This window comes from Geotrypetes seraphini, chromosome 8 (assembly GCF_902459505.1).
Source record: "Geotrypetes seraphini chromosome 8, aGeoSer1.1, whole genome shotgun sequence".
Lineage (NCBI taxonomy): Eukaryota > Metazoa > Chordata > Amphibia > Gymnophiona > Dermophiidae > Geotrypetes > Geotrypetes seraphini.
Window position 1 is genome coordinate 113,860,185 of NC_047091.1, and position 13,219 is coordinate 113,873,403.

At 42.2% G+C, this 13,219-nt stretch overlaps 1 protein-coding gene across 3 annotated transcripts in view; it reads right to left on the minus strand.

Moving 5' to 3' along the window:
- Positions 1–13,219, minus strand: part of ATP8B3 (ATPase phospholipid transporting 8B3) — a 136,766-nt gene that overhangs the window by 112,280 nt on the left and 11,267 nt on the right. For all 3 annotated transcript variants that reach the window (XR_004540460.1, XM_033956701.1, XM_033956700.1), the window contains exons 2-4: positions 12,215–12,282; positions 8,129–8,217; positions 1,063–1,176 (exon numbers count right to left, since the gene is read on the minus strand). Coding sequence is in view for 2 of the 3 variants with exons in the window: in XM_033956700.1 (XP_033812591.1) it covers positions 1,063–1,176; positions 8,129–8,217; positions 12,215–12,282 (271 nt within the window). In the remaining variant the exon portion in view is untranslated. The remainder of the gene's footprint in view (positions 1–1,062; positions 1,177–8,128; positions 8,218–12,214; positions 12,283–13,219) is intronic.

A 13,219-nucleotide genomic window follows, 5' to 3' on the forward strand; every position in this document is an offset into this window, starting at 1 on the left:
TGACTCTCCGGCTCGTCCTACCCACAGTGCGAGCCTGTGGTTTTAACCCGCGGGTTTAAAGCGGGTTAAAACCACGGGCTCGTAAAGTAAAAGTAAAAAAAAATTGAAAGTTTCCAGCTCTGTAAGCATACGCAGATCATCTACAGGCAAAAAAGATGGTCTGCACATGCTCTGTAGCGATCCGTGTGGTTAGTGGGGGGGCGTGCTTCCAATCGCCCCCATTTCCATGAGGACACGTTGAGAATCAGTCGGCCTGCCATGGATCAGGTAGGATCAGTGGGCTTAGTGAATCTAGGCCACAGTATCTATCTATAAACAGGCATCCCCACAAGCAAACCTTTACTGTGATACTGTATCACCTAACTAATGTAAACACCTAAAATTTAAACAAAGTTAATTAGAGGGATTAAAATAGTCAGATTACAGACTTAAGATCATTTTCAGAGAAAAACCCATCTCCCAAGGTTTGTTGAAAATAAGCTTACTTTAGCTCAGGGGTGTCCAACCTTTTGGCTTCCCTGGGCCGCATTGGCCGGAAAAAAATGTTTCTGGGGCCGTGCAAACGCTGCAGCAAGACAGAGGAGGGAGCCAGCAAGATGGCAAACACTCGGGGCAGCAGAGGAAAACACTGCATCTCTCTCGACTGGGGCCACACAAATTACTTTACGGGGCCACATGCAGGTTGGACACCCCTGCTTTAGCTGATCAAAATTTGGCCAGCCACTGTTGACAAAGTTCTTTTTTGAAAATTGACTCTTATGTTGTCCTAAATGGTATCATAGGCAATTTTCAAAGCAATTCTCCATGGGAAAATGATTACTTGGCCATGTGGAATAGAGGCACAGCTAGAACCAAGGGAAGGCTGGCAAAACTATGTGTGTGTGGGGGGGGAGGGGGGTGTTATATTGAAATCCCTACACCTACCTTTACAATTGCCTTTTCCCCCATGGCACAAGTTAACTAGATGATTTTTAAAGAGAAACTCCATAGAGAGTTTCCCTATTTTTCGTGTGTTTTCAAAACTAAATGGCATAGCCAGAACACACTCGTGAAAGCTCTCACCTGCAAGATAACACAGAAGAGGAAATAGACGTTGCTCACTTTGTGAAACTGCTCATACAGGTTCAGAGGGATGAAGGTTAGGACATTATACTTGCTCGTTTTAATCGCATTATCCTGTAACATGAAGAAAAACAGTTCTAGCACAAGTTCAAATAGGGTCTACACTTGAAGTTCAAAACAGACAGCACAGAAACAGAACAGCAAATACAGTTCAGCGCGGATCAAAGATTTGGAAGGCAGAGCGCTTTGCATACTGACACCCGTGAGAAACAAAAGTAATGTAATGTAATTTATTTCTTATATACCGCTACATCCGTTAGGTTCTAAGCGGTTTGAAGAAAATATACATTAAGATTATAAATGAGAAGTAAGAAGGTACTTAAAAAAATTCCCTTACTGTCCCGAAGGCTCACAATCTAACTAAAGTACCTGGAAATTAATAAAGAAGAGAAAATAAAGATGGTTGAAAAAAGAAAAATTCTATGTGAACTTATAGGATGGAAATTAAACTGACAGTGAAGAAGTGTCTAAATTAGTGCCCATTGAGCAAGGCAACAAACCAAGCACATGTCGGGCAAAAGATGGAGATGGCAACAAATGAAACTCTTAACAGAGCTCAACAAACAACAGTTGTAAATACAACGGACGGTGAGCTGGGAGGCAGAAAAGGTAGACTGGATATTAATTCAGGACAATGACACCAACTTGATATAGATTACTGCAATGGTACCTTCAGCAGGGCAATTCTAAAACTGGGCATTCAGTTATGCACATGCAAATGGCATGCTAACTGGCACATATCCATGCAAGTATATTATGCATTATTCTATAAGGTGACACATAGGTGCCCTAGAGCATTAGTGAAAGGGGGGGCATGCATGTGGGTAGGGTATGGGAAGGACATAGGGGTGTTTCCAGCTTATCTATTTAGAGGCTGACTGAAACGGCTTTTTTCTATTTCTTTTTACATCGCCTTGAATCATGATATTCTGATTTATCAAATTTTTAATTAAACTTGAGATTTGATTTTGTCGAAAACCAAACCTGCATCTGAATTTTGTTGCTTTGATTTTGGCCGCATCAGAAACTGTAAATGAAACCACACTGTACCTCCTCCCACCCTCCCTCCAACCAGAAGCAACTCTCCTCCAAGGCCCGGCCTCCCAGCACACACCCCAGAACAAAGGCAAGGTGAGGCTTCCCCTGGAACCTCCTCCCACCACCAGGAGAGACTGCCGCCAGACATCATGGCAGCTATGTTGAAAATGCAGCCAGCAGGGGCAGGAGCAAGCGAGATCGCTTCTGTCTTCACAACAACACCAGTGCTTTTAAGGTATGCCCAGGGATGGGAAGGGAAGGTGTCCGGGGGGAGGGGGGGTGTCTAGTGTTTACCTCAAGTAGGAACTGCTCCAGTGGGGGAGGGAGGGATCAGGGGCTGTACCAGAGTTTTGGTTTTAGCTGAAAATACACTTGTATATTTGGACGAAACTGAGAAAGGACCGAATTAGGCTTTCAGGTCAGTTGTGGCACTGAAACGGAAACCAAAATTCAGTCTGCTTCTATATCCATGTATCTTATACTGTAGGATTCACACATCATTTTGGTGCACTGAGGTGGACCCAATTACACCTGCCATTGACCTGGTGTAAACGATCACACCTAAATGTAGGCACGCCATTTGGGGTTTTCTCTAGTATTCTATGACAGTATATTGATGTACAGATGTTATAATAGAACTAGTCTTATAGCCCGTTACATTAACGGGTGCTAGAATATGTGTGTGTGTGTCTGTCTTTATTTCTTTCCCTCTCTCTCTACTTAGCCGCTTTCTGTATTTCTGTCTTTCTTTTTCTTCGGCTGTCCACCCATTCTCCCTTCCTTTTACCTTCCCTGTGTCCACCATCACCCCTTCACTGCTCCCCTTATCCAGCAGCAGCCCTTCTCCCTTTTTTTTAATCTCTCCCCTGTCCAGCAGCACCTCTTTCCTGTCCCCCTGTCCAGCAGTAGGTCTCACTTCCTTTTTCTCCTCCCCCGTCTCTTCCCCTGTCCATCAGCACCTCTTTCCTGCTCCCCCGTCCAGCAGTAGGCCCTCCCTTCCTTTCCCCCCCCCCCCCGTCTCTTCCCCTGTCCATCAGCACCTCTTTCCTGATTCCCCGTCCAGCAGTAGGCCTCCCTTCCTTTTTCCTCCCCCCCGTCCTCTTCCCTGTCCAGCAGCACCCCTTACCTCACGTCTGCCCTCCGCCGACCGCGGCCTGCAGCCGCCGACAAGCCGTTGCGGCCTGCAGACGCCAAGAGCCGCTGCGGCCCGACAGCCTCCGTGCCGCCTGAAGCCGACAAAACCTGAAGCCGCGCATGCGCACCTACCTGCGGGGACCTACAGCGCACGGAAAACGGGAGCATGCAGGTAAGAGTGTGCATGCACGGCTTAGGGTTTTATTATATTAGATTGGCATTTAGCACATGACATTGGCATACTTAACTGGAGGCACCAAGTGACAGAATTGCTCCCTATGTGTTTTACTCAGATCTAAGCACATTATTGAAGAAAACTTATTTCTCAACTGGAAATGGATTGAATAGGACTGGATTTATTTAACCGCCTTGTACCAAGGTATATAATGATTCACAGGGTAACTTTTTTTTTATATTACTGAGAAAAGGCTCAGATGTGAATAACGGTACTGACTTGGTTTATAATAAAAGCAAGATTTTACAAGACACAGCATTTGTTTTTTTCTGATTACATTACCCTTTTTGTCCCACTAAAGCAAAAATAAAAAGATACATCAGCATCTAATGCAGCTGAGTAAAAGGGCCCCAAAGGGCCTTATATTTTAGGAGCCTAAAATTTAGGTGACTTTTCAGCCAAAAGCTTCAGTGCTATTTAACTGCCCAGAAACAGCACTATCTGGTTAAATAGCACTTAACCAGCAAATATGCAGCATGAGATAACTGGTTATCGACGCTGAATATTCCTGGTTAGTGGCATAAAGTTATTTGGCTATATTGTGTGATAACCGGCAATTTTCAATGCTGACCAGCCAAGTTTAGGCCCCCTTTTAACATGCCGTGTTAGGGTTTATTAAAAAAAAAAAAAATCACCACCACTGCGGTAAAAGCTCCAACGCTCATAGGAATTCTACGAGTGTCAGAGCTTTTACTGCAGCAGCCAGTGATAAAAAAAAAAATTAACTAACGCAGCTTGATCAAAGGGGGCCTTAGTGGCCAAATCAGGCCATACAAATAGCAATTCTGAATTGAATACTGACTTAGGAGAAAGGGAAAGAGATTAGGACTTGTATATTACCTTTTGTAGTTATACAACCATACTCAAAACAGTTTACATACAGGTACTTCAGCCATTTGCTCCTATCTGTCCTGGTGGGCTCACAATCTATCTAATGTACCTGAGGCAGTGGAGGATTACCAGTAAGTGACTTGCCAGGGTTTGAACCCATGACCTCAGGGTGCTGAGGCTGTAGCTCTAACCACTACATCACACTCTGGTTAGGTTTATGCCAGCCAAAAAAAACCACTGGAAACAGCCTAGCATTAAATATCCACAGTCAGCACCATCTGTGAGAGTTAGCCAGCCCGTCTCCCGTGGTCTCATAGTAGTCCCCTCTTTGAAAGTTATTGGAACTCGACGACATGATATGTTTTCAGTGATTGCTCCGCAACTTTGGAACACTTTGCCTCAGCATGTAAGGGAGGAAAATGACTTGAGTCGTTTTAAAAGTAACTTAAAGAGTTTCCTTTTTAAAGATGCTTTTAATCTTTAAATTATGTTCAAATTTTATATTAGCTTTCTTCCAGGTTTCCACTTTTCCCTAATGTTCTTTCCATCTATGGTTCTCCTCTGTACTTTAAAGCATTGAATTGTAGTTCTGTCCCTTTTTACCTTGTGTACTGATTAGTCTGTAAGTCTATTTGTCTAACCCATTATTTTAAATTTTAAATGGTATGTCTAAATATATGCTTCTATCTTTTGTTAATGTTGTATCTCGCTTAGTAAAACTAAATAAGCGATTCATCAAAGTAAAATAAAACTTGAAACTTGAGCCCTAGAGCCTACATTGAAGGTGCTGCTCAGTGCGGTTGCCAATTAACCACTAGGCACTGTTAATGGCAGGGGTGTCCAACCTTTTGACTTCCCTGGGCTGCATTGGCCGAATAAAATGTTTCTGGGGCTGCAAAAACGCGCAAATGCTGCAGCAAGATAGAGGAGGGAGCTGGCAAGACAGTAAACACCCAGGGGCAGCAGAGGAAAACACTCTATCGCCCTCAACCAGGGCCGCACAAAATACTTCACGGGGCCTCAGGTTGGACACCCCTGGTTTATGGAATCACACCTAGCGGGGCCTAACTGGAGTTAGGCATTGCTAGGTGTCCTAAAGGTAGACCCTGGTTCATTAGGCCAGGTTTTCACTAGCCTAATTTACCAGTGCCTATCCCAGATGCCCAGCGATGCCTAACTCAACCACACCTATTCTCCCGCCTTAACTATGCTTACTTTTCAGGTAGGCGTTGTTAGACCTCGGAAGGCGCCTCCACTTAGGTGTTGCTAGGTGCCACGCAGAGTTCCACCCCTGACTTTTAATTGTAATTTTCTTTTTTTTCTTTTTTTTACTAATTATTCAATTAACTTCAACGGCATGGTCAATTATCACACCATTTAAGCTAATTGATATAATTTAGTTTAAGTTTGGATTTTAGTTAGGCTAGGCGGCCTCATTTACAGTGCCTAGCGGCGCCTAACTAGGGCACTGTTTATATAATCTGGCCCTAGGTGCCTAATTTCAGCTGAATATTTCCTAAATTTGAGTGCTTAAGCCTTAGGATCCGACGTGATATGGTACACATTAGAGAATGACACGGTGACAAAATTCATCACCGTTCCCGTCCCCGCGGATAACCACGGGAAATAATCCCATCTCATTTTCTAGTGTCTATTTCAACCTCGGTCCTTCTACACCAGCATTCTTCAAAGCAAAGCTTGCGGGTCAGTGGTTGTGCCCAATTATACTCTAATTCTACCCTCTCTCCTTAAAGAATGACATGAAGATGGTTTCCCGCGGTTATCCGCGGGGACGGGAACGGTGATGAATTTTGTCACCGTGTCATTCTCTAGTACACATTTCAGAAAATGGCCTCCTAACATTCAACGGGTTTGTTTGCCTAACTTTGGGAGCTAGCTACACAAACGTTTACAATTTTATATTTCCCTACTGATCAGCTAAATGTGTGGGCAAGATAGAGCATGCACAAAAATTTGCCTGTATGAAAAGAGATGGCACTGAGGATTTTTCAGGTTCAGCCAAATTGCAGGTCTGTGGTTATAAGACCCAACAACTTAATCTGACTAACTTTACTTAGAATATTGAGCCCAAACTCAGCAGCTTTCTTATTATGAACTTCTATATAGTGCTACTATCAACAAAGTGCATCCTGAATAGCCCACGGCTGATTGATTGACATCTTTTCCTCACGACTCCTTGAGCTGACTTATTATGAACATCAAAACCAAAAATTCAAAATTCCACCATCCAAAATAGCAAAATTCAAAACAAAAGATGGAATTTAAATTCAAGGTAAACATAACTTATTTGGGAAAATGTAAATATCTTAATCAACAATACAATAAACAATTAAGTCATCTGCAGAAAGGAGGCAGGACCTCAGACCATATCATTGTATCTCATGCCAGCCTTGCCTCCCTTCTACAAATGATTTAATTGTTTATTGTATTTTTGATTAAGATATTTACATTTTCCCAAATAAGTTACGTTTACCTTGAGTTTTAATTCCATCTTTTATTATGAACATCAACATGACTATGAATAAGAATTCAAAACATAAAATTTCAAAACAGGTTAGCTAAAAAAATTCACAAATATATGAGGGATCTTCAAAAGGATTCCGTGCTTTAATTTTTTTAAAAACACTTATTTATTAAATATCTGAAAAGCAATTTGCATCACTTTTCCACATAATCACCCTGCTTTGCCTTGCTGACTAGTCATATGACTTATCCCGCCCCAACTATTTCCCACGAAAATATGAAAGGGCGTAAACTTTTTGAAAAACCTTCGTATTAGACTAAACGTACATCTTAGGGCGAGGAGGAGATAATGGATGCTGTGGATGGACAGACTGGATGGGCCATTTGGCCTTTATTTGCCATCATATTTCTATGTTTCTTTTTTTTATAATTTTTTATTTGAATTTCTTCAATTATGTGCAATACAATTTATTTACAAATAATGATAATCAACCAAGCACTTATAATCAATCAGTATCTATACAAAAGATAAAAATTCCCTCCCCCATCCATCATTACCATCAGGAATAATACCAAAACAAAAGATATACCCCCCTCCCCGCTCCCACACACCCCTGGATGTGTGGGTGAAAAAGAACGGAAAATAAAGATAAAGATAAAGGACAACTATAGCGAATCTACAAAAGACGTCAATGGACCCCAAACTAATTTGAATATCTTATTATGCCCTAGCATGTCAGCATTCATTTTCTCATATTTATAAGTTAAACATAAGCTCGCCCACCAAAAAGGAAAACTACCTAATATAGCCCCCTTTTACAAAACTGCAAAAGCGTTTTTTAGCGCAGGCCAGTGCGCTGAACGCTCTGCATTGCTCCCGACGCTTACAGAACTCTATGAGCATCGGGATCAAAACAGAGCATTCAGCGCTTAAAACCGCTTTTGTGATTTTGTAAAAGGGGGACATATGTATTTCTTCTTTTTTGGTACCTTTATTTCCAAGCATTCAAGCATTTCAGTCTGATGTACTGCCCTTCAGGTGAAATCAGAGCAGTGTACAATAAAACAAACCTTCAAAGGAAAAAGAGCTCCATTCATAATAAAAGTAAAGAGTTAAAAAAATTAGAAAATGAAAAAAAATCCTAAGGAAACCACACTGTTTTATCAAATAAATCCGTGCAGTACCATTGGTCTGGGCTTTTCCTGTGACAGACACATGGGTAGACACCCCACATAAACATTAGTACATGTTTGTGTGAAACGTGCTAAAAATGGATAACTTACGGCATACTTTTTCCTCTTGAAAAAAAGGAAGCCTTTCTTGAACTTCTTATGATACAGTCTGTCATTGGCTTTCACCTCCCAGGTACAATCTGAAAACAGGTCAACACATCACAGGAGGCAGTCAGAGTGCTACCAGCTCCTTCAGATAATGCAGTGCTCCCAGTGGGAGTAAATACACAGTGATAACCTGGAAGCAAATTAATGGGCTTCTCCTGTCTCCCAGGATACCATAAGAGAGAAGAGATTATATTAGCCGCACCCCATCTCAGGCTAAACTGCAGTCTTCTATACCTAGTGACAATTTTAAGGACATCTTGATTAATTTACACGCTATAATCAACCTGATGACATTTTAGTAATTATTTTGGAAGGAATATAGATAAAATACCAACCAAAATACAGTCTTCCTCGGATTGCTTTTCTGATTTAGTATTACAATTCTCAGTCTATCCAATTTCCTTAGGGCCCTATTTACTAAAGTGTGACAAAAATTAATGTGCAGTAACTGGAAGTCCTTTGCATTAACTGTTGGGAATATCCCAGAAATATCCCATTCAGTTCATGCAGAGGAAATGCATTAAAGGGAGAAATCTGTATAGATTGCCCAAAGTTAGGCACTGGGATAATTCACACAAAGCACAAAAGGGGGAAATTCTCTAAACGACTCCAAAACTTAAGTGACTGTAGGCGTCCTATCGGCGCCTAAGTTAATTGAGAGACACAATTTAAATTGGCAAAAAATAATAAAATTAAAGCACCTAACTGTGCTTAAATAAAAGGCTCCACAATCGCGCCTATGTAGGCACTTTATGGCGCTTAATGTCACTATGGGCGTGGCTAATGCCAAAAGTGGTGATAGGCACCATTCATGGCGTAGATAGGCACTGGAAATATAGGCCCAGAAAACCCGACTGACCATCACGTGACTGGCATGCGCTCTATAGAGAATCTGGGCCAAATTCTATAAAGGCTGTTCTGTGTGGAACAGCCTTTAAAGAATACCAGCTTAGTGCGCCTTTTGGCCCAGATTCTACAAAAGACGCCTACAGTTAGGCGTTTATATTTGCATTTGCATTGTATTTGGTATATAGGTGCGTGTTTGGGACTAAGGCACCAGTATTTAGGCCAAGAAGACCCTGGTATAAAGTTAGGCACCTCTAGGTGCAATTCTGTAAATGGTGCCTAACTTAAGATTGACATGCATTAAGCATGTCCTAACTTTGGACACGAGCATTTACGCCTGACAACTAAAGGTTCCCAACTAATGGAAATTAGGCTCAGAAATGTAGGCAAGCTATAACAGCACACCAAAATTTTGGGAATGTCCGTGACTCATTACATTTCTAGACCTCAAAATCTTCCAGATCGATGCGGTTTACATAGTCAAGAGACTGTACTAAACATCAAATTATAAAATTGGTACCACGGACCTTAATTTTCTAAAAATCTTACAAAAAGCGAGGCTTTCAATAATTTTCAAAAGTGCAGATATGAATCCGAAGACGCAAATAGAGTACTTAGGGCTCCTTTTACGAAGGTGCGCTAGCATTTTTAGTGCACGTACACGATTAGTGTGCACTATAGTGTGCTAGCAGAAAAACTACCGCCTGCTTAAAAGGAGCTGGTAGCGGCTAGCATGCGGGCCACTTTAGCATGCACTAAAACCACTAGCGCACCTTTGTCAGTGTCCCAGCTAACTGCCTGATATGCAACTGTTCGGTGTAAGAATTTCTTATAAATATAGCCTTGCATGAGAGGAAACGCAAACAATGAAGTAACCCTTAATGGATGGTCAACCTTAAAAAACGCAAATTGATCCAGTAAATAACCAGGTACCTGACCACATAGAACTCTATAACACAGACCTAAATTTGAACATTATCCTGGCCTTGAATGGCAGCCAATGGAGTTCTCTATAATATGGGGTGACATGATCCGATTTCTTTAAATTAAAGATCACACATGTGGCTGTGTTCTGAATCTTATGTAATCAATGGTCCCTCCCATGGACACGCCCACTGTAGAGTTGTGGACTATGAAAAGTAGGTGCGCATGGTATAGAATAGGGCGTAGGGCAGATCCATGCATAACTGCTAACGACGGCCAATTACATGCTTGCTAGCTCCAGTATTTGAGAGCATTAGAACCAATTTAACTACACTTCCCCCTCCTCATTTGCGGTTCCTGCACTCGCAGTTTCATATAATCGCAATTTTTTCTGGGGAGGGGGAAAATTTTAAAAAACCAGTCTTAATGTAAAAAAAATCCATCTTTTTTTCATCCCTGCTGCCTTCCCGGCCTTACCTGGTGGTCTAGAGGGCTTTTGGGGCAGGAGCGATCTTCCTATGCTCCTGCCCCATGCAGATCGCCATGAGGAAATGTCTGCTGGGAGTTCCCTTAGTCTCTCGAGACTACGTCGGGAACTCCCTACAGCCATTTCATGATGGCGATCTGCATGGGGCAGGAGTGTAGGAAAATCACTCCTGCCCCGAAAACCCCCTAGACCACCAGGTAAGGCCGGGAAGGCGGCAGGGAGGTGGGGGTGGGTCAGAGCTGGATAATCGCGGTTTTTCAGCATTCGCGGTCCAGCTCTGCCCGTATCCCCCACGAATGACAAGGGAGAAGTGTAAATCCTTTACATGCATATCTGTGACCTGGACCCAAAGTTGAGCACCAAACTTTGGGCACTCTATACAGAATTTAGGGGTAACTGCACTGAGGATAATGTGATGCAATTAACAACGCCTATTCAGATTACATGAACCTTGTCTTGCTAAGAGTAAACTGCAGTCCCTACTCATTCTCTGCCCTTTGCCTGCCCTGATCGGTGATAATTTATCACTGTTGGCACTCACTAAGGGCCCGCTTCTAAAAACGGTACCTGAAGCTAGGCAGCGATAGGCGCCCTACCATCGCCTAACTTAATAGGGTTTAAGTGGTTTAATTGGTGCACTAATTGGGTGACTCCATAAAGGCCACCGTTATCCTGCCTACGGAAGCGCCTTACTCAGCCTAATGACACTGCAGGCGTGGATAATGCTGGACGTGGTATTAGGCATCGCAAGGCGCCTCCCTAGGCATGATTCTTGTGAAAGGTAGATGCCTGAAATATAGGCTTTTAAAAGCCCAGTCTACATTTCCAGCACCTACCTTTCACATAGGCACGACTCTGTACATGGTGTCATTGCGTGATTGACGCACGATCGGCAGTCATTTTTTAGGTGGCCATAGATAACAGCGCTGTTTACAGAATCCAGGCCTGATGCTGTACCTAAGCTAACAGCTTTGGAAGTGGAGCCCTTAGAATCAGTAATCCACAGAGTCCACCTTATTTTAAATTGGTCTGTCTAAACTAGGGATACCAGATTTTCCCGAAGGAAAATGAAAGGAAAATCTGGACCTATGGCCACTCCCCCCAGTCCCACCCAGTCCCACCCCATTCCACCTGTGTCACACCCCGTTCCACCCCCAAATTGAACATAGCCACGGAGGCACAAATCATGGAAGCAGGGATCACGCCATTGTAAGTGCGCATGCACGCTTAGGGTTTTATTATCGAGGATTATAACAGGTTAGGCACCCTCATATCTGTTAGATGTATTTATAGTCTCTAATTCAAAATACTCTCATAAAGCTTGTGGTCTTTTTGTCTTTTTGCAAGTTTAAAAGATATCATGAGAGTACATTGTCATATCAGGCTGCTCCCTATTCTCTGCATCTATCTCATACTTGGATTTCAGAAGGCATTTAAAGACTTACTTATTCTCTAGATTTCTGGGTAATTACTTTTTTAAAGTTCCGCTTGTGATTTAAGTTAATCTCATGGTTATGTGGTCTATAAGTCGATTTTATATCTATGTTTTATGTTTATCACTGCCTCATCCAATCAGCATTTATCCACTATGGCATTATTTCTTTAGGAATCACTCTGGAAGCAGTATAAACAAGGCCTACCACCTCAAAGTAAATACAAATAATATAATTTTTGTGGCCTCCTTCAGAGCCCTGCCAAGTCTAAACATGATATTGTCTGTGTAAAGAGAGCCCATGAGAAGACAACGACAAGAGAAGCAATGGCTGCGTTACCTGGCTGCTTTTCATTCTCATCTAAGGGATTCTCTGGAGTGCCCTGTTTATTCATCTTGAAAACATTGCTGGGACCCAGAGAGAGAGAAAAAAATAAAACATGGTGATTAAGAGTGTGTTAATGAGTTTGATTGTATCTCTTATCAGCACATGGTTGCTTATAACCATAACAAAACTAATGCAAACATCTTATTTGACTCCCTTGGTGATTTAAGGTTTATGTAGGGATAACAGTGATTAAATTCCCTTTCTCTATACAAATCCAACACACTGCTAAAATCTGTCATTTATTTCTCTATAACAGTAGTCTCCAACCTTTTTCATGTAAAAGGTCACCAAAAGATTTCAGGCTTACACATATTACTAATTTTGCAAACCACCTTGACCTGCTTGTTCAGACTGCATATTAAACATTAAAAATTAATACTAATATTGATTCTATAACACTTCAAGGATATGTTTTAAAATACACTTCATTTTGGATTGTCAATAGTGGAAAATTCCATAAATGAGACACCTGAGTAACACACTTAAGAGATTGTTTGCAGTTACTATATCAAGTAGGCAAATTTGAAAAGAATGCATTGAATGAAGAGCATTTCAGTCATCTGTTTTCAGGGCTGCATAGGAGAACTTCAAGGGTCTGCATGCGGACCTGGAGCCACACATTGGAGACCACTGCTCTATAACATCATCAAAATGTGTCCCTTTCTTTCTGGATCCAAGCTCCTCCTGCTCCTCAAAGGTAGGGTTACCAGACGTCGGATTTCCCCAAACATGTCTTCCTTTTGAGGACATGTCTGGGGGTCCGGACGGCTTTTCAAAACTTGACCCTTTGTCCGGGTTTTGAAAAGCTGTGTTGGACAGGGAAGAAGTTCGCGATGACATCACGCTCGTGTGCGCGTGATTTCACCATGTAGGGTCCACACATGCACGGACTTCCTCCCTGCCTGACAAGAGCAGGCAGCGGGGGGAAGGGCTAGGGCGGGGGTGGCCATAACTAGG